The sequence below is a fragment of the Chrysochloris asiatica genome, unplaced genomic scaffold (genome assembly GCF_000296735.1).
Source record: "Chrysochloris asiatica unplaced genomic scaffold, ChrAsi1.0 scaffold00052, whole genome shotgun sequence".
NCBI lineage: Eukaryota > Metazoa > Chordata > Mammalia > Afrosoricida > Chrysochloridae > Chrysochloris > Chrysochloris asiatica.
In genome coordinates this window covers 15,897,879-15,919,916 of record NW_006408570.1, presented here as the reverse complement: position 1 = coordinate 15,919,916, position 22,038 = coordinate 15,897,879, and the positions used below count along the sequence as shown (strand labels likewise).

The 22,038-nt window shown below is 38.5% G+C and overlaps 1 protein-coding gene across 1 annotated transcript in view; it reads right to left on the bottom strand.

Annotated features, from left to right (window-relative positions):
* The window catches only part of WDPCP (WD repeat containing planar cell polarity effector), a 474,567-nt gene that overhangs the window by 119,918 nt on the left and 332,611 nt on the right, over positions 1–22,038 (bottom strand). The window contains exon 14 of the mRNA XM_006863003.1: positions 17,171–17,273. Coding sequence (XP_006863065.1) covers positions 17,171–17,273 — 103 coding nt within the window. The remainder of the gene's footprint in view (positions 1–17,170; positions 17,274–22,038) is intronic.

The window sequence follows — 22,038 nt, the reverse complement described above, 5'->3', positions numbered from 1 at the left end:
TCATGTTGGGTAAGATGGAGGGTCAGAGAAAAAGAGGAAGACCCCCAACGAGATGGATCAGCCAGGTGACATCATTGATGGCGTCAAGTGTGGCGGCGGTAGTGAGGTTGGCCCAGGATCGGACATTGTTTCGTTCTGCTGTGCATGGGGTCGCTATGAGGTCGCTACGAGTCGGTTCCGACTTGATGGCACCTGACAACAACAACAATTTGGAGCCCTGGTGTGGCACTGTAGGTTAATGTGCCAGACTGCAAAGCTGTCTGAACTGCAAGGTGGCAGTTAAAGCTCACCAGCTGCTCCTTGGAAACCCTATACAGGGTCACTATGGGTCAGACCCGACTCGATGGCACATAACAACAACAACAAATGGGATGACTGGAGTCCTGGTGTGGCGCTGTGTGTTAATGCGCCAGACTGCAAAGCCATTTTAACTGATAGGTTGGTGGTTCAAGCTCACCAGCTGCTCCTCAGAAAACCCTCTACAGGGTTGCTATGGGTTGGAACTGACTCAAGGGCACTTAACAACAATGGGATGACTGGAGTCCTGGTATGGTGCTGTGGGTTAATGTGCTGGACTGCAAAGTCGACTTAAATCACAAGGTCAGTGGTTCAAACTCTTCACTAGTTGCTCTTTGGAAATTCTATACAGGGTCGCTTGAATCAGAACTGACTGAATGGAAAACTTAACAAAAAACAACAACATGATGACTGGAACTGTTTTCTTTGGTGAAATGTGTGATGTTAGCTGTTATTGATAATGTTGCTACTCAAAACTGCTTTTCCAGGTTTGCGCCAATCAGTATGGAGTGCAATTGGCTCTTTGCAATGGTCAAGTTTTAAAAAGAACTGCTTGCAGCAGTAAGCTGTCCTTAACACAGATGCATATTTCCATGTATGTCTCCTCAAAGTGGGAAAATCATCACTGCTTATGTAACATTTATAGAACTCAAGCAGTGGGACGTTATATTATTTATCATTGCTGTGCAGCTGAATGATTTCATATTGTAGGTTATCAGGCACATTAGCTGGTTCCACACTGAATGGTGCAGCAACAATATTCAATTCCATTTTACTTTTCATGTCCTTGAATGTTTCATTAAATTCCTCAATTAATTTCACACGTTCAGAAGCATATTCAAGTGTTGTAGAAGGTTTTTGTTCCTTCCAGAGTGAGGAAATGCACTGTACTAATCCTTTTGAGTTGCACTTACCACAGCTTTAATTTAGCTTTAAATGATTTCACATTTGATAGCAAGGATCTGAGGAGCTGGTTGGGGCCTGTAGCTAGATGTTCAGCTCTAAGAGGTACTTGGTAATGTCCACCTTGAATGCAAGATCAGACAGCCACTTGCTATCACTCCCTGATGGGTTTTCCCTTCATCTGCATGAAATGCTTGACTTCATCTCACAATTCGCATAAAGCCTCATGAGCATGTTCTTGCAACTCAACCACTGTGCTTCACGGTGATTAATAAGATCACTGTACTCAGAGTCAAGATCATTCGATAACTCCTTTAACTGGCACTGTTAAACCCTCTGCATTTGACAAAATTTATGCTTGACACTACTATTGATATCACACTGTTGAGCCGTAACAACTGTGCACACAAACTTTCTGGGTGTATGATGCAGTGATGTGTAATTAAATACTTGGATCCAGATTGAGATGATTCAGTTCTTTCTCTACAAATGAAATTAACCCTTTTTGCGAGCCATGGCTGGAGTTCTATCTGTAGTATGGCCACTGAACTTTCCAAATGTTAGCTCAAGTTTTTCCATTGATAAAATAAGTCTCTCAAACAAGTTCTCACCTCTTGTAGTACCCATGCATGGCTTCCAGTGAAAGCAGTTACACTCACGAATGAAAATGGCCAGTTGGCAGTATTCGTTATGTCTTATGTCTTGTCACCAGCCAGAGAGAAAAATTGCAAATCTCCTGCAGAATTCTTCAATATTTTTTCAATATCTTATGCTACATCAGTAATACAATCTGAGAAAGTTCTATGAGACAAAGTGAAACTCTAAAACAATTTTACTTGGTCTGGTGCTAACAACTACACATCAGCCACCACGCACTCTTTCACACACTCACCCTATAGCTCGCTCACTACAGAACTCACTTGAATAATGTCTCTGTTACAATGAGATCTAGTGAAAGTGTCTTGTGATTCCAAACTTCGCTGAAGAGCATTAATTGTATCCAAATACATTTGGTATCCCAGTGTATTGAGTTTAGCATGTTTTGAGCTGTAATGACACTTCTGATTGGCTTTTTTCATTACTGCTAAGGCATCACCACAAACTAGGCACAAAGGTTTGCCTTTGACTTCAGCAAAAAAAATAATCATTTGTCCATTTCTCTTGGAAAGATTGATAGTTTGTACCAACTTTTCTTTTCCTTGTAGTTGCCATTTGTAGGATGGTACATCAGTTAAGTTTTAATAACTATCCAGTGTGTTGTCACCAGTAATGCGATTGTTTTGCTGCTCTAATCCTACATCTTGCATTTAAAACATATCCAATGTTTGTATCATCCACCCTTACAGTCTTACAGAGTACTGTAATTTCCTTAATCTTCTTTTGAGATTCAGTGTTTGTGAGGACTGTTAATCATGGACGTGTGGATAAAGATTGTATTGGAGTTATCATCTTTGTCGACAAAAAGTCAACGACATCATCAATCATCAGAGGCAAGGCCATCAATGTCTCAAGAAACCGTCTCATCGCATCTTGTCTCATCATCAATGGATTGCCGTAGTTTCACCACAGTGTGTTAACACTTTCGCAACGTGTACACTACCAGTGTGTCTGGCACTAACTGTCCGCTGAGTCACTGGCAGATGGGCCTATGGAAAACATATGTGTCTGTCCTGTCCTGTCTATCTCGTAATGGACGTTCCTTGCTTCTCCCTCAAAATTTATGTTGATAACTATTATGATTCACTTAATAGAAATATATGTTGCTATGAACAAAGTTTCCAGATTTATTGAATTTCAAGTCCCGTTTGTGGTTACCTTGACAGGGCCAGACCAAATTATTTCAGGACCTCACATGGCCCACGGGCCATACATTCTCCACCCCTACTATATACAGGGTCACTATGACTCTGAACCAACTGGACAGCACTTAACAAGTAGAGCAATCTTTAATCCGTTTCTTGACTTCCACATTAGTATTCTTAAAGTTCATAGTACAATGCTCAAATGAATCTATTTGTCCATTCACATTTTGGGATTATTGATAAAATATATTTTTGCTATACTTTACACTAGTCAATTTGACATATATGTGAGGCAAGTCAAAAAGCATTGCTATAAAATCACAGAAAGTTTTATTAAACAAAAATATCCAAATGTAAAGCTATTGTTTCTTGGTGTGGTGCTGTAGGATAAGCACTGGACTGCAAGGTTGGTTTGAACCACAAAGTTGGCAGTTCAAACTCCCCAGCCACTCCTTGGAAACCTCATACAGGGTTGCTATGAATGGGAACCAGCTCAATGGCACTTAACAACAGCAGTATTTCTTGAAATATCCTCCAACTAAGACCGATTCCAACGGTAGCGCTAATGGAGGGGGCGGTGGCTGAATGTGCGAGAACTGCGCAGACCTGGTGGAGGTGTTAAATGAAACCCAGACCACGGAGCGGCAGGGTGAGAGGTGTCTGGAGACCAGGTCGAAGGCACACCACCACCAACAACAATGAGACTAAGAGTCCTACTTTGGTGTTGTAGGATAAGCACTCAACCACAAGGTTGGCAGTTCAATATTACCAGCTGCTCCTCTGAAACCCTATGTTGTTGTTGTTATGTGCCGTGGACTCGGTTCCGAACATAGCAACCCTGTACAGGGTTTCCAAGGCTGTAAATCTTTATGGGAGAGGAAAGCCTCATCTTTCTCCCGTGGAACAGGTGATAGTTTCAAACTGCTGACCGTGAGTTTAGCAGCCCTGATTCATAACCACTTATCTACCAGAACTCCTGAAAAACCCTATACAGGGTTGCTATGAGTTGGAACCGGCTCCACAGCACTTAACAACAATAACAACAGCAACAGCAATGAGATTAAGACAAGTGTATTGCTGAGAGAACTTTTCTGCAGTCATCCACTGATTGCAGAGACATGTCTAAACATGTTCTGTTTGGAAGAAACCCATGCAAGTAGGAACTGAAACCCTAGCAGCAATACTTTTTGACGTATCTTCCTGTTCTGTATTCTTTAACTTCATTGTTTCATTAGTTACTTTTAATAATTACATACATCATCAAGCACAAGTCCTACTTTATTTACATTGAGAAAAATTAAGTGGTCTTCATTCTATCCTGGGTTTGCACAAATTAGTAGTCAAGTAAGTAAGGAAGAAAATAAGGTTTGAACTGTTTGACTTTTTTTTGAAAAGGAGAAAAAATACAGGGTTAAGGCCTAAATCACTTAATGTCTGTGCCTTTTCCCACAGGAAAAGACTATTTTGCTTAACCCACTGCCATTAAGTTAATTCCTACTGTTAATTTATGATTAGGTTAAGTTCTAAAAAGTTCACACGTTGTTTCAGAATTTAGTGACCTACTATTTCAAAATTTAAAAATGCATTAAATACTATTTAAATGAAGGAAAACTTCCACCAGAAACTAATACCTAATTCAAGAAAGTCTATACTATGGTAATTAAGAATTTGGTACTTGCTAGGTCACATTGTGTGACTGACAATACTACATTCCCACAAAGAAAGGAACCTTTGGTCTGAAAATTACAGCGTTCTTAGCAACTTTACTAAAAACTAAAAATCTCTTTTAAGTTCAACCAATAGTACCGTTCAGTATAGGCCTCTTCAGCCAAGCAAGCCAGTTAGTCTTTGATGTGCTAATAATTACGAAGTGTTTAGGATTATGTCTTTAGGCGAAGATGCCTTGAGGTAGGAAGGTATAGATCAAAACTGACAGAAATCATGACACAATAGAGGGAGGATCAGTGAAGTGGAGCCAGAAGTAAGTTGGCATGAATGTACGTAAGTCAAGCAAGTAATATAATGTGGCCGCTCAACAACAGTGTAGGAAGTTAAATAGTTACCCATAGATTAAATAGCTTCCAGAGTATCAAAATTGCTTTTGTAGCTTAGTTTCATATTAATAAGATACTTTAATTAAAGCATAAGGATAAATCTTTCTCTTTACTCAGGTATTATCTACTAGATGCAATTTTTAATACACTTTTACAGATGGTACCCTGACTTTATATTAAAACTAAAAAGGCATTTAAAGAAGAAGATATTAAAATTAAGGCTTTGCATGATTTTTAATAATTTGGGAATGTGGTCAGAACAAACCATTGATAAAAAGGAAGATAAATAATTATTGCAGTTTTTGTTAAATATATATATATAGAAAAAAGATGAAATAAGTGCACTAACTTTATTAATAATTTCTGGGCAATTAATACTCTTTATCATCATCTATAAGGAGCTCTGGTAGCGTAGTCATTAAGAATCAGGCTGCTAACCTCAAGGTCAGCAGTTCGAAACTACCAGCTGTTCTGCGGGAGAAAGATGAGGATTTCTGCTCCTGTAAAGATTTACAGCCTTTGAAACCCTGTATAGGGTCACTATGAGTCAGAACTGACTCCACCGTACATAACAACAACAACATCTATATGCTATATTTTTATACTGCATTCTCTGAAGTTCTCTCATAAATATGAATAAGTTTTTGTATCAGAAATTGTTAAAGTAAATTTTAAAAGGAGGTAGAAACTTTTAAAATTACATCCTTTTTTGTAGCCTAGTACCTGGTAGATAATACATAATAAATTCAGAAATTTAATACATTTAGAAATAATGTGTTTACATGTATATTTCATATTAAAATTAAGTGTGGCTGAAAACTGTATTTTATATTATACCATTCTTCAAATCTCATTGCAATAGATCAACTGCTAGTTGTCCCTCTAGTATTTATTTTCTTCTGCTTTTATAATAACTGGTTACCCAGCCACCACACTAACGATATTTCCCAAACTCTCCTTTATTTAGGTGTAGCCTGAAGACCAGGTTGTATACAGTGGAGTATGAGCACAGTGATATGCAACAACTCCTGGCTTATAGCCAGAAAAGGAAATGAGTATGCTTTTCTTCTTTCTCCTTCCTGTAGGTGGGGATACATATCTCAACCATGCAGATAAAGGCTACCCCTAGACATGACAAAGCTACAAGATAGAAGAAGCCAAGGAACCTGACACAAGTATCACCTACTAGTCTTGGAATACCTTCCAAGATTACTATGTAAGAAGGAAATAAAATTTTGTCTCTTTGAATTCATTATTGTCTCTTATTACAGTACCTACAATAGACTCTAACATAGCAATGATTGTGAGGATGGTGCAGGACTGAGAAGTGTTTTGTTCTGTTGTACAAAGGAATCACTATGAGTTAGAGCCAATTCGACGGTACCTAACAACAACATGACAAAACCCTAGACTATTCTGTACTAAATATACAATTGGTAGTGTACTACCACTTTTGCACCACCAATGAAGCTCATTTCACCCTGGCAAGGATGAACATGCAAGAGGATGTACTCTATAGTCTGTATTGTACTGGATTATGTATAGCACTGGATCATATTGGATTAACATATTTATTTATGATCCAGTGCTATATATATATTATATATATGAAATTTTATATATCACTGGATCATATTGGATTAACATAATCAGAATTACAGTAGACATGGCACAATTATAAATACACAGTCTTCTCTAAAGGAAAATCTTGTAGGATGTTCATTCATATGACTTTTCAGACAGAAATTATTTATTAGAATCAGTATTTAATAAAAGGAGCCTTGATGGTGCTATAGGATAAGTACTGGACTGCTAACCTCAGGTGAGCAGCTCAAACCCACTAGCCACTATGTGGGAGAAAGATGAGCTGACTACTCCCATAAAGAAACCCCATACAGGATCACTATGAGCCCGAAGTGAGTTGATGGCAATGTTTTTCTGTTTTAAATATGCATATTTAATAAAAAGTGCTAAAACCTTAATAGGTAGGAATTATGGTATAACCAAGAAGTAGTAAAAGTCTTGTCAAAAAATATTTATTCAAGAAAATACTATAGACTTTTTTTTTAAATACTATAGACTTTTAATATAAGCACTATTAATAGCTAACCTCTGCTGTGCTTTAATCTTTTCCAGACACAGTTCAAAAGAAGCTCAAAGTATGTATTAACTAACTTAGTCCCATAATAATCCATAAAGTAAGTACTATAGTTAACATCCTTTAAAGACAAATAAACTGAGGCTCAGAGAAGTTAAGTCCCTTGCCCAAGTTCTCACAACTAGTAAAGCTCATTATTCAAGCACAAACAGTATGGCTCGAGTCCAAGCTCAAAATTTTATCATCACACAAGTGTTTTATAAACCCTTTCCCCATTATTTACATATATATATTCATATATTTTTTAGGGGGTTAGCAGGAGTAAAGAGTGAGGATTAGGTTGGGACTAATGCTAGATCGAGGCTACATCTATGACTTCGTTTATTGTAGGGTTATGGTTAGGACTAAGGTTACGCCAGGGCAAGGGGTAAGGCTTGGTCTAGTTTTTAGGGTTATAGTTAGATTTCAAGAGAAAAGTAAAATAAACCTATCTGATTTCCTCTTCTTTTGAAAGTTATGTAACTACATTGTTCCTTCTTATTACTTTATGCTTGATTTTGTTTTGCAACTATATCTCTGGTTCTCTATCTTCAGCCTTACAGGTCTGTTTTACTTTGCATATATCTATATCTGGGTTGTGTGACACTGCAGGATAATGCACTGGACTGCAAGATTGATTTGAACTACAAGGTCGGTGGTTCAAACTCACCAGCTGCTCCTTGAAAACCCTATACCACACTATGAGCCACTATGAGCCACAACTGACTCTATGGCACTAATGACAATATATGAATTGAGTCTAGGTGATATTGTCATGTATGTTATTGTCTGCTGTCATTGGTTCTCAGGCCAAAGAACTGCCTTTAGTAGTTTTTATAAGGTTGGTTTGGAATGAAGGATATCATTGCTGATGTCCGATGGATCTTGGCTGAAAGCAGAGAATATCAGAAAGATGTTGACCTATGCTTTATTGACTACGCAGAGGCATTCAATTGTGTGGATCATGACAAGCTATGGACAACATTGAGAAGTATGAGTATTCCAGAACACTTAATTATGCACATGAGGACTCTGTACCTTGACCAAGAAGCAGTTGTTCCAACAGAACATGGGAACACTGAATGTTTTAAAATTAAGAAAGGTGTGCGACAAGGTTGTATGCTTTCATCATACTTATACAACCTGTATGCTGAGCAAATAATTTGAGAAGCTGAGTTCTATAAAGAAAAACATGGCATCAGGATTGGAGGAAGACTCATTAACAGCCTGCGATATGCAGATGATACAACCTTGCTTGCTGAAAGTGAAGAGGACTTAAAAACAGTTACTGATGAAGATCAAAGAGCACAGCCTTCAGTATGGATTACATCTCAATGTAAAGAAAACAAAAATCCTCACCACTGGACCAATAAACAACATTCTTACCAATGGAGAAAAGATTGAAGTTGTCAAGGACTTCATTCTTCTTAGATCAAGAATCAACACTCATGGAAGCATCATTCAAGAGATCAAACAACGTATCACATTAGGCAAATCTGCTGCACAAAACCTTTCTAAAGTGTTGAAGAGCAAAAATGTCAGCTTGAGGACTAAGATGTGCCTGACCCAAGCCTTGGTGTTTTCAATAACCTCATAAACATGTGAAGCTGGACAGTGAATAAGGAAGACTGTAGAAGAATTGATGCTTTTGAGTTATGGTGTTGGAGAACATTGAAAGTGCGATGGGCTGCTAAAAGAACCAATAGATCCGTTTTCGAAGAAGTGCAGCCAGAGTGCTCCTTAGAGACCAAGATGGCCAAACTTTGTCTCTCATACTTTGGACATATTGTCAGGAGGGACCAGTTGCAGGAGAAGGATATCATGTTTGGTAGGTTGGAGGGTCAGAGAAAAAGATGAAGACCCCCAATGAGATAGACTGGCCAAGTGGCAGCATCGATGGACTCAAGCGTGGCAACAGTAGTGAGGTTGGCCCAGGATCAGACAGTGTTTCGTTCTGCTGTGCATTAAGGTCGCACCTAACAACAACATAAGGTTGGTTTGGTTTTTTACAAATTCTTTTAATTTCTGTTTGTTTGAAAATGATATAATTTCACCATATTTGATGGACAGTTTTGCTGGATATAAGTTTTTATTTTTATTTTTATTGTGAGTTGAGTGAAAGTTTGCAGGGCAGATAATCAGTTTTACATTCAACAAATCATATACTTTGTTTCATTACAATGGTTATAATCCCTTCCATGTACCAGTAGTTAACCGTATTTCTCTCTATTCATTTTAGCTCTCTTTTGAAAAAAAACAAACAACAACAACAACAAAAACACCCAGGCATATATAATAATTTAAACCAACAAAGGGCACATTTTGCAAGCCTGCCTCCTGGCCACCTGCTCTCAGTTCTTCTCTTTCCATGAATCTAGAGTCCTTAGCTGCTCCCTCTCTCCATGTCCCCATCTCTGCCTCCATCTCTGTTGTTGCTGCTTTTCTGGATAAGGTCTCACATTCCGCTTGTGCTTTCTCCCTTGATGGTCCTAGGGTCCTCTGTTTTCTGTCTGCAAGATCAACTACTCCCCCATTTTTGTTACAAAACTTCTACCTTTACAATTGTGACAGTCACAATTAGTCATAACAATTACTATTGAATCATAAGAATCTTATCCCCATCTCTTTTCACCAGACCCATCTAGACAAGATGAAAACTATTAAGTGGGGACTTTTTCTTCCCCTCACCCCTCACTCTTAAACTAAACTCCCTCTTGAAACTTTGTAAGCCAGTCACATCATGCCTTTATCACCCCCTCATTTTAGGTAGCCAATGTCTGAGTTGCCTGTCCATATCTACTCTGTATACAGAGTGCATAGTATTGATACTAGATGTGAAGACTCCTTCCCTCTCTGTTGTTATCTAGAGTTACTACCTCCATGAGTATCAGTCAAGTTCATCATACTGTAGTAATTCCTTTATCAAAAATTGTTTTCTTTTTTATCTTCCTCTAGTTAAGTTCTGATTATCAAGCCATCGACGCTAGGTCAAATGAGTACTGTCTACAAGTTTGGGTATTCTTGTACATCTTCCCTCATTTCATATCCGCTTCATGCTTCACTCTCAGCTCTAGCCCTCTGTGGCTATGTCCTTGTCCTTGGGCTCAGGTGTCCCCAGGTCTCACTATACTTTGGACCAACCAGCCCATCCTCTTCTCTCTCTCATCTCCAGGTCAACAGGAGTCTATGAAACGTGGTTGAACTCACTCCATTTCTTCATTGCTGCATGTTTCCCTCTTCCAATCACCAATAGACCAGTGTGGTAGCCAGCAAGCTTACATGCCTCTTCATGTGTTCCTTTTGAGTTTCAGTCATAGAGGGGGTGGATATACGATTGTGATTAGCATTTTTTTTCTTTCACAGTGTTATGTATGTCATTTTATTGTTTTCTGGCCTACATGGTTTCTGCTAAGAAATATGAGCTTAATCTTATTAGTTTATCTTTTTTTTTGTAACTTCATTGTTATTGACCTCATCTCAGGAGTCTTTCCTTGCCTTTGGTATTGAAAAGTTTGATTGTAACATTTCTTGGTGTTTTTCTTTTGGGGTCTATCCTGTTTGGAGTTTGTTCAACTTAAATGACTATCTTCTCATCATTCATGATGTTAGTGAAGTTTTCTGCCAACAACTTGATCAATGTTTTCTATGGATTTTTTTGTTTTTCTTGTTCTGGAATTCATAAGCATAAGTTTCTTTTGATATGGTTGTTGTTAAGTGCTGTTGAGTTGGTTCTGACTCACAGCATCCCTGTATAGGGTTTCTGAGGAGGAGCAGTGAGTTTGAACCACCGACCTTGAGTTTCAAACCGACCCTGTGGTCTAGTGCTTGTCTTACAGTGCCACACCAAGACTCCAATTCTCTTGATAGTCTTCCACATAAATCTTAAGCTTTGGATTCTTTTGTTCTTTTTTTCTGGTTGTTCTTCTAGCAGATGATTATCGAGAGAGCTTTCTTTAAGCTCAGTAATTCAGCTTTCCATTGTTTTTGGGGTTTTTTTTTTGACATTTCAGTGTATTATCTATTTCTGATGTCTCAATGTTCATCTTCTGGCATTCTAATTGTTGTTTTAGTATGCTTCCAATTCCCCACCCCCCCACCCCTGCCATCAGGTAGTTCTAATAGTATTTCTGGTATTATATTTTAGTCACTTGTTTGAGGCACTCTGCCTTGTGTCTTTGTGTAAGCTGAAATTATCTGTTTTCTCTGATATATCGTGGTGTCATATTTACATTTAGTTGATGACTGTATATTGGTGTATTCTTAGGCACTCATGACCTATCTCCCAGTAGATGTGGTAGAGACTGGAAGTGTGGATGAAGTTAGTTCTCTGTTCATTGTTTGTGTGTGTAGATCAAGATGGATTCCCATGCCTTCAGAAGCAGAGGTGCCATGCCCAGCAGGAATACTATGTGCCTGATCCCAGGCAGAGAGGCTGAATCGGAGAGGGTGCCATTGGCCACTAGGTTGGCAAGGGCAGTGACTGGCCATCTTCCAGTCTACCAGGAGGGCATGGGAACAAGGAATAACTGCAACCCTTTGCTGCCAAATGATAGCAACATCCTATGCCCGTAGGCTACTGTAACAACAACCTCTCACAAAATCTCAAGATGGCCATGCCACGTCACGCCACGCCAGCTCACAGTCTGCCCATTTTTCTTCCATGAATAGAATAATGGATACATGAACTTTGACACATATACACAATGGAATATTATGCTACATGGAAGAATAACAAGGAAGCTGCAAGCCACTGCGTAACATGGATCAACCTTGAGGACATTATGCTGAGTAAAATTAGTCAGTCACAAAAGGAGAAATACTGCATAGGACCATTTTTGTAAAAGCTTAAGAAAAAGTACCCACACTAAAAGGGGGAAAGATTCTTTGTTGATTACCAGGGTGAATGAGGTGGGGTGGGGTGGAAGGGAGGAAGGGGAAGGTTGAGTACAGGGTTTGGAATAGATACACGATGGTTTGGGTGCTGGGGGGTGGGGCAATACACATGAAGGGGGAGGGAAATGGAAGAAAAAGGTGAATGGGAGAACAGTTAGGCAGGTTTCATGAGCAAAGTAGAACACAATTAAATAATGACGTATGCTCAACCTTGGTACAACAGGGCTCTGGGATACAGGGAATGAGGCATGGTTTGAATGGGTAAAAGAGGGGAAATAAATGTTAAAATCCTTGGCTGTCTTTTTTTTTTTTTAATGTTTTATTGTAAATTATGTGATCGTTTACATGGGGATAAGACTCTTGTGGTTCAATAGTGATTAATTGCTATCAGAATTGACTGTGAAAATTGCAAATGTAAAGGTAGATGTTGTGTAACAAAAAGAGGCAAGTTGTTGATTTTGCAGTGCACAAGTGGAGGACCTGGGACCATCAAGGGAGAAGAGTGGTGTGTGGGACCCTATTCAGAGAAGTAGTGACTCCAGCGATGGAGGCAGAGACAATGATGTGAACAGATGGAGCGGCCGGGGACTCTGGACTCAGGGAGGAAGAGAGGCTGTGTGCTGACCGCCAGGGAAAAAAAGCAAAATAAGGCACAGATATAAATACACATTAGCAAATAAGGTAAGAAATAATTAAGACATGAGCAAGACAATATAAGAAATTAACAGATGTCACTGAAGGGCATAAAAACCCCCTGAATAAATGGAGCGATAGACTACATTGATGGCTGTGATACACAATACTATAAATGTCAGTTATACCCCAAATAATCTATAAAGTTAATGAAATTTCACTTAAAATTGCTGTGATTTATCATCAAAATTAACAAGCTAATTTTGAATGACGTTCATGTGGTAGAACAAAGAGTTAAGAGGAGCTAACATACATTTAAGAAAATCAAGGTGAGGTGACAAGTTCTACTAAACAATATTTCCTTTCAGTTTTAATATGAATAACAGTGTGGTGTTTTTAATCCAGCTATGGAAAGTTTTTGTTTTAAAAGTTTTTTTCCCTGTGTAACTGCTGTCAGTTGCATCTTTATTATAGATGTACATGAAACAAAACAGACATTTATTTCATCTACATGCTCTCTTCAGTGACCATGGTTACATTCTTCAAGTGTGCAACCATTCTAGCCATCTTTTTCCAAATCATCCAGCCAACCTCTAACCAATAGTCAATACATTCTAAGTAAAGAAACTCACTTTCTCTCTCCCTCCCATCCTGGTAAACACTTATGGTATCTCTATTACTGCATACTCATGTACATGATATCATCTAGTATTTATACTTTTGTGTCTTTTGTTGTTGTTAGGTTCAATTATGTTCCAACCCTATGCACAACAGATAGAAGCACTGCCCAGTCCTATACCACCCTCACAATTGCTGTTATATTTGAGCCCACTGTCGCTGCTACTGTATCAATCCATTTTGTTGGGTGTCTTCCTGTTTTTCACTGACTCTCAACTTTACCAAACATGATGAAATTCTCCAGGGGCTGATCCCTCTTAACATGTCCAAGAACAAGGGACAAAGTCTCACCATCTTCACGTCTTAGAAACATTCTGACTCTACTTCTTCCAAGACAGATCTGTTCATTCTTCTGGAAGTTCATGATTTTCAATACCATAATTTTACCAACACCACAATCGAAATGCATAGCTTCTTTGTGGTCTTCCTTAATAGATTCCAACTTCCGTATGCATTTATCAGGTGATTGAAAATACACTGTCTTGGGTCAGGTGTACCTTAGTCCTCAAGCTGTCATCTTTGCTCTTCAACACTTTAAAGAGGTCTTATGCATCGGATTTGCCTAATGCAATGCTTCCATGAGCACTGGCTGTGGATCCAAGCAAACTGAAGTATCTGACAACTTCAATTATTTTCTTCATTTATCATAATGCTATTCATTGGTCCAGTGGTGAGGATTTTTGTTTCCTTTACATTGAGGTGCAATCCATAGGAAGGTTGTAGTCTTTGATCTTCATAATTAAATATTTTAAGTCCTCTTTGAATAATTACCCATGTGTTTGTAAATCTTTACCCCGTGAGGCTAATAAAGCAGAATTAAAGGCAGTTATGCTAATGAAACAGGATATGATCTAAGTATTAGGTTATATCTTGAGTCGGTCTCTTTTGAGATATAAAAGGGATTAAACAAGTGAGCAGAATTCAGAGGACTTGACTACTACCAAGAAAAAAGAGACAGGAGCAGAGCGTGTCCTTTGGGTCTAGGGTCCCCGCACAGGAACATCTTAGATCCAGGGGAAGACTGATGCCAAGATATATGAAGATTTTCAAGAAATGTCAGACTTTGAAATAAGTAACTTCTCCCAAAGTTGACAGAGAGGTGACTTTCACCTAGTGTTAGCACCCTGAATTTGGACTTCTAGTCTTCTAAACTGTGAGATAATAAATTTTAGTTAAAGCATTCCATTTGTTAAAGCTATTCACTTGTATCTCTGCAGCACTAGATAACTAAGATAATGCTATTGTAAAGGCAATGTTTCCTTCATTTCCTTTTTCTCAGGCACATTGCTTGTGTACATTTAAAAAACTCCATCTCTCCATCTTTCTTCTTTTCTTCCTTTTAAACCTTTTTTAAAAAAATGTTTGCATATTTATTCATTCAGTAAACACAGAGTTACCTATTGTGCTAAGGTTTAGACAAGTATTATGCAAATCCAAGTGTAAAGATTTACAATCTTTGTTTAGTAAGTTCAACCCAACCACTGAGATTCCTCAGGCATAGCTTCTATTGATTACTTTATCCCCCTGTTTATGGGTCAAACATTTCTTTACATGTCTTAATTTTTTTTGTTGAAACTTAACATTTTAAATAATATAATGTGGCAAATGAGATTCTCTCCCCTACTCAGATACCCCCATCTTAGTTGCCAAGTGCTGTCGTAGCACAAATTATCAAAGATGAGTGACTTTAAAGAACAAATTTATTTTCTCACAGACAGTTCAGGAGGCTGTAAGTCCATATTTAGGGCATTGGTCTAAGTAAGATTCTTTCTTGTTAACAAGGAACACCAACGAACTCCAGCGTTATCTGTCTTTCCCCCCATGTGTGACTCTATGTAATATTCTGGTCTTTTTATAACTCAGAAGTGATTAGGTTTAGGATTCACTCTACTTAGGCATGACCTAATCAACAAAACAAAGAAAATCCTATTTCCAAATAGGATCACTTCAAACAGAGAAAGCCTTCCCCTAGAGTCAGCACCCTGTATTTGTACTTCTAACCTCCTAAACTGTGAGAAAAATAAATTTCTGTTTGGTAAAGCTACCTGCTTGTGATATGTGGTGCTGTTGGGTTAGTTCTGACTCATACAACCCTATATAGGATTTCCAAGGAGTAGTAGGTGGGTTTGAACTGCCAACCTTGTAGTTCACAGTCCAGTGCTGATCCATAGCCCCACAACAGACCACTAAAAGGCTCAGATAATGAATACCCCTATCCACTAAGTTATAGGGATTTGACAGTGGTCTGTGCACCTCTTGGGTTGGATCAATGTGGAACTCTCTCAGGGTAAGAGAAAGAGATGAAGTTATCTCAAACTGGTGGTAACTGTCAGCCTGGCATTTATCCCTGGAAGACTGGTTTTAGAGTCCTGCAGACTGGGCTCTCTGGTGGTAAATGTTGGAGAGAGGCTGACAGAGGCTGCCAAAAGCATTATAAAAGCACAGTACAAGATGATTTATCACTGGGAGAGGTTCAGTATAATAGTTTTATGCAATTTAAAAAGTAGAAACACTACTTAAGCTATTTTGTTTCAAAGAAGTTCCACAGAGAAATGAACCTACATAAAATTCTGTGGGTCTTTTGTTGAGTGTGTTGTTGTTGCTAGGTGACATTGAGTTGCTTCTGGATCATAGCGGACCTATAGAGGATTTCCAAGGTTGTCCATTTTTATGGGAGCAGAGCATCTTTCTCATGCAGATGGGTTTGCCCCTCAGAGCCTGGAGGAATGTATCGATACTATCAGGTTTTATGACATTAGGTAAAAATAAGTTTAGAAACAAGAAGCTCTTTTTCTTGCCACTTGATATGTTGTTGTTGTTGTTAAGTGCCGACAAGTAGGTTCTGACTCATAATGACCCTGTATAGGGTTTTCAGAGGAGTGGTTGGTGGTTTTGAACCGCTGACCTTGTGGTTAGCAATCTAGTGCTTATCCTACAGTTGTTGTTGTTGTTAAGTGCCATCGAGTCGGTTCCAACAGTACCATAGTGTAATTTATTTTTAAAAACTCATAGTGACCCTGTATTAGGACTTCTTATTTTGAAAAAACAAAAACATATTATGGGAAATAAAGAAAAACATTATTTTTGTGTGTGTGTTCTAAAGTTTTCAGTAGATCTTTAGATTCAGTCTGGGCTTCTGACTCACCTTGATGACTGCACTAAAATGACTCTGTCGTTGTGCGCCATCAAGTTAGTTCCAACTCATAGTGACAGCATGTGAGAGAAAAGCATTACCCCACAGGGTTTCCTAGTTTGGAAATGACTCTAGTGGCTTCTAAACAGAAGCAAACCACTCACCAAACCTGAAATTCCATGTCAAATCCTTTGTTGGCTCTAAGAGAGAATTCTTTTGAAATATGGCATGTTTGTAGGTATAAATAAAATGCTAGATAAGTTCCTGTACTGGTTAATTGTGATAATAACACTGATGATAATAAACTCTTTTCTCCTAAAAACCTTACGGCCAATGCTTTATACTTTTTGGTAAATGGTGACTAAAGTAACTATTGAAAGAAGAACTAAAGTAGCTACTGATGATCAATGTTCACACTGACAGACTTCCAGCTTGTAGATTCAGACTGTACTCTTTGTCAAGACTTAATTATTATTTTTCTTTTTAAAAAAAAAAACAAAGTAAAAGATACTATGTCTTTAAAAAGAAAGTAATTCAAATTAACCAACCACGCCTTTCAAACATAAATAGAAATACTAAATAAGTATTGATTAAAACAAGAAGCATTTAAAAAAACATAATAAAAAGCATTAATTCTCACCAACTGCAGAGGTTACTGATTCTGCATCGATGTCGCTGGCTCTCTTCCTTGCTACTTCAGCTAGTGCCAGTTCACCCTTATCTAGTGCGAGGTAATGGATATCCTTCAGAAATAAAAACAAAATAAAACATTAATCTAAAATGAATCCTGGTTGCATTACAAAAGCGATTTTGAAAGAAGGAAACTTACTGTTCACATGACAAAACAGGGCAGTTGAAATTTTTTCTGTATTTTAATACTTTTTTTTCCCTAGTGCAAGCAGATTTTAACATTAGATCACATCTATAACTAAAGGCAGTATTTAAATTATTTTAAGCCATTTGAGAAAGCTACAAGCTTTTAATGAAGTATTTGCCATGCTCCTTTTTTATCAGAAAATAAAAACCTTAATTGCTATTTTCTAAGGAAATTTTATTACTTGAGTGTGATCATTCATTGAATTTCATATCATATTAGGCCATTGGGGCTTGACTGTGTTATAAGTGATGCCAGCCCAATGGTGTTTCAAATACCAGTAGGGTCCCCCATGGTGGATAGTTTCCAGTGGAGCTTCCAGCCTATGACAGACTAGGAAGGAGAACCTGGTCATCTATTTAAATTTTTTATTTTTTTAAAAAAGGACTAGTGACAACCGTATGACTAGCAGTAGAACACTGTCTGAGCCCCTCTGGTTAGAAGGCACACAAGATATGACTAGGGAAGAGCTGTGTCCTCAAAGTAGAATAAACCTTAATGACACAGACAGAGTAAAACTTTCAGGACTCTCATTTACTGATGTGGCACAACTCAAAATGAGAAGAAACAGCAGCAAATGTCCATGAACAATTAGAACATGGAATGCAGAAAGAGATCAGCTCAAGAACAGATTTGACACACTGACCACTAATGACTGAAGATCAGAGGAGTTGTGAGAAGATATCCAGAAGATCATATATCAGTACATCATCAAAAACACAGGAAAGAAAGAAAATACCAAAATGGATGTCAAAAAAGATTCTGAAACTTGCTTGAGTGTAGAGAAAGAAGCTAAAGCAACTGAATTGAAAGAGCTGATCAGAAAATTTCAAAGGGAAGCTCAAGAAGACAAGATATTACAGCGATATTTGCAGATACCTAGATTTATAAAACCAGAAGAGAAGAAGATGCTTAGCCATTCTCAAGCTTAAAGGACTGAGGAAAACTTTAAGCCTTGATTTGAAATACTGAAGGATTCTATGTGCAAAATATTGAACAATGCAAGAAGCATCAAAAGAAGATGGGAGGAATACACTGAATCACTGAAAAACAACTGGTTAACTTTCAGCCCTTTCCAGAATTAATATAAGATTAAAAACTATTGGTATTGAAGGAAGAAGGCATTGTTGAAAATCAAGGCTCTAGGAATTCAAAAAATACCAACTGAAATGTTTCAACAAATGGATGCTGCATTGGAAGTGCAAAGTTAGAGAGGAAGAACTGATCCTTGGTCTGAGTCTTGAAGAAGAAATGAGAATTGAGAATTACACTAGGAGAGTAAGTGGGAAAGGGACATTCCAGATAGAGACTGACATCTGGTCTATACATGCAGTGAAGCTTAAGATACACAGCCCTCTCTGGAAGCAACGAGTCTTTTATTATGGAAGGAATACAGACTGTGTGGGAGAAAGCAGTGGAAAATAATACTGGACAAGTAGATAGGCAGAGACATTAAAAAGGACTTTGAACTCTTTTTGGTCCACAGAATGATTATTGGAATGATGAGTTTTATGACAATGTTGTTGTTATTAAGTGCCGTTGAGTCAATTCCGAACTATAGCGACCCCGTATAGGGTTTCCGAGCAGCAGCTAGTGAGCTTGGACCACTGACCTTGCAGTTCAAACGGCTTTGTAGTCTGCCGCATTAACCCACAGTGCCACACCAGGACTCCATTGTAAAAATATGAACAGCTAATTTATACTGAAGGAATGTAAATGGCTTATAATTATGAAAAGATACCTCATTAATATCCAAAATGCAAATATAAACAATGTAACTTCAAATTTGGAAGTTTTACAAAGTTAATAGTACTCGTTGGTTGTAAGGTTTGAGAGAAACAGGCACTTAGATTTACTGAGAATATATGAAGGTAGGAGTCCTGTTGTAGCATTATAGGATAAGCCCTGGGCTGTTAACCTAAAATCAGCAATTCAAACCCACTAGCCTCTCTGTGGAAATCTTATACAGGGTCACTATGAGTCTGAATTGACTCAAATGCACTTAACAACAACATATGAGCAAAAATTTTGCTACCGGGATTCTAGTTCATACATGGAAAGGTTTATTCCAACCAAAACGTATTTATGTCTGGGATAAGTGGATGGTTGTGGACAAATAATCTCAGCAATACATTTGCCTTAGACTCTGTCTTAGTTATCTAGTGCTGCTATAACGGAAATACCACAGTGTATGGCTTTGTTGTTGTTAGGTGCCATTGAGTTGGTACCAACTCAAAGACCTTATGCACAACAGAACAAAACATTGCCTGGTCCTGTGCCAACCTCACAATTGTTCCTACGTTTGAACTCACTGCTGCTACCACTGTGCCGATCTATCTAGGTTTTCTACGACCTTCCACTTTATCGAGCATGATATCCTTCTCCAAGGACTGGTCCTTCCTGACAACATGTCTGAAGTATGAGAGATAAAGCCTGGCCATCCCATCCTGGCTTCTAGGAAGCGGGCTGTACTTCTTCCAACACAGACTAGTTTGTTCTTTTGGCAGCTCATGGTACTTTCAATATTCTCCTCCAGCACCATAACTCAAATGCATCAATTCTTCTATGGTCTTCTTTATTCACTGTCCTACTTTCACATGCATATAGAGTTACTGAAAATACCATGGCTTGGATCAGGCGTACCTTAGTCCTCAAACTGACATCTTGCTCTTAAACACCTTAAACAGATCTTGTACAGAAGATCTGCCTTTAGCCAACAGAAATTTCTTTTCTCACAGTTTATGAGGCTAGAAATCCAAACTCACAGCGCTGGCTCTTTGGGAAGGCTTTCTCTTTGTTGGCGCTAAGTAAGGCCCTTGTCTCCTTTCAGCATATGTTAGGCCCAGCATTTCTTGGAGAGCTTCATACATCTTGGCATCAACCTTCCCCTGGATTTCAGAGCTTCACAGTGCAAGCACCCCTAATGCAAAGGACACATTCCACTTCCGGCTCTTCAATCTTGGAGGCTGTTGTTGTTCTTCTTAAGTGTCATTGAGTTGGTTCTGTTTCATAGTGACCCTGTATAGGGTTTCCAAGAAGCAGCTAGTGAGCTTGAACCACCAATCTTGTGGTTCAAACTGACCTTTTAGTCCAACACAGTAACTCACAGTGCCACACCAGAACTCCATCATGAAGGTCAGTCCCCCTTTATCACCTCAAGTCTCTTTCCTTTTATCTCTTGTAAGTTGAAAGGTATTACATGCCACACCCTTGGGAATCTCCCATACCTGGATGGGATCAGGGTCCTGGTGGAATTAAGGGTGGCGTCCTGGTGTGGCGCTGTGGGCTAATGCATCAGACTGCAAAGTCAAGCTTACCATCTGCTCCTTGGAAACCCTATACAGGGTCTCTATGGGTCGGAATCGACTCGACAGCACTTCACAAAACAACAACAGATCTCACCCTTGGAGTCCTGATGTAATGCTGTAGGATAACCACTAGGTCGGCAGTTCAAGCCTACCAGTTCGCTCCTCAGAAACCCTATCCAGGGTTGCTATGACTTGAAGATGACTTGACAGCACATAACACCGACAACAAACCAATCCTTAATCTTCTTATTGGTCTAGTACATCAAATCACATCATGGTGGATAGCTACATCTCAATGGCCACACCACTGAGACTCCTGGTTCAGTCTAGTTGACACAAAACCTTAATTACCACTGTCTCATTTGTTGTCTCTTAAATAAAAGATTAAAAAAAAAAAAAAAAGTACCATACCATGGGGGGGGCGGAAACAATTTTGAAGTCACAGATAACAAAAAAATTTTAACAAAATTCATGTGGACATATTATCAAATCATTGAAACTTTGTAATAGGTTTATGAGAATGCTGCCCCACACAAAACATCAGTTTTCCAATGGATTAAGCATTTTAAGGAAGGTGACAGACCTCAATGATGAGTCAAGACTGGGAAGACCATCAACCTCAATGAATGAAGAAACTGGTTTAAAACGTGTGGAAGAAGGCCACAAAATTGCCATTAATGTGATAGCTACTGGAATTGGGATCTCACATTGTTCCACATTTTCAATTTTAAGCAAACATCTTGGCCTTGGCAAATTCTCGGCTCAATGGGTGTCAAGTCTATCACAACAATCAGCTAGCTCAAAGAAGTGATTTTCCCATCAGTCTTTTAAGTATAATTGAAGCTAATGAAGATTATTTTATGGAATGAACCATAACCAGAGAGGAGTCTTAGATTTACCAATAAGATCCACAGAGATAGGTCCAATCAAAAGAGTGGCTTCTGAGGAGATCTGCTGGGCAGACAGGTCAGCACAGAAGGTTATGGTGACTGTTTTCTGGGATCACAAAGGTGTAAACTGGTGGAATTTTTTGAAGGACAAAGAAAATAATTATCAATGTATTATGAAGAAGTTTGAAGAAACTGAAAATTCTATTTGTGAGAAAAGGTTAGGAAAGTTGTGTCAAGGAATTCCCCTCCCCCCCCTCCATGATGACAATGCAAATGCTCATTTTTCAGGAATAGGAAGTACCACCCTATGAGAATTTCATTGGAAAACTTTACTCCATCCACCCTACATCGACGATGATGCCTTGTCAGACTTCTTTTTTTTCCCCAGACTCAAAGAACCTGGAAAAGTTACATTTTTTTTTTCCCAGTAAGGATG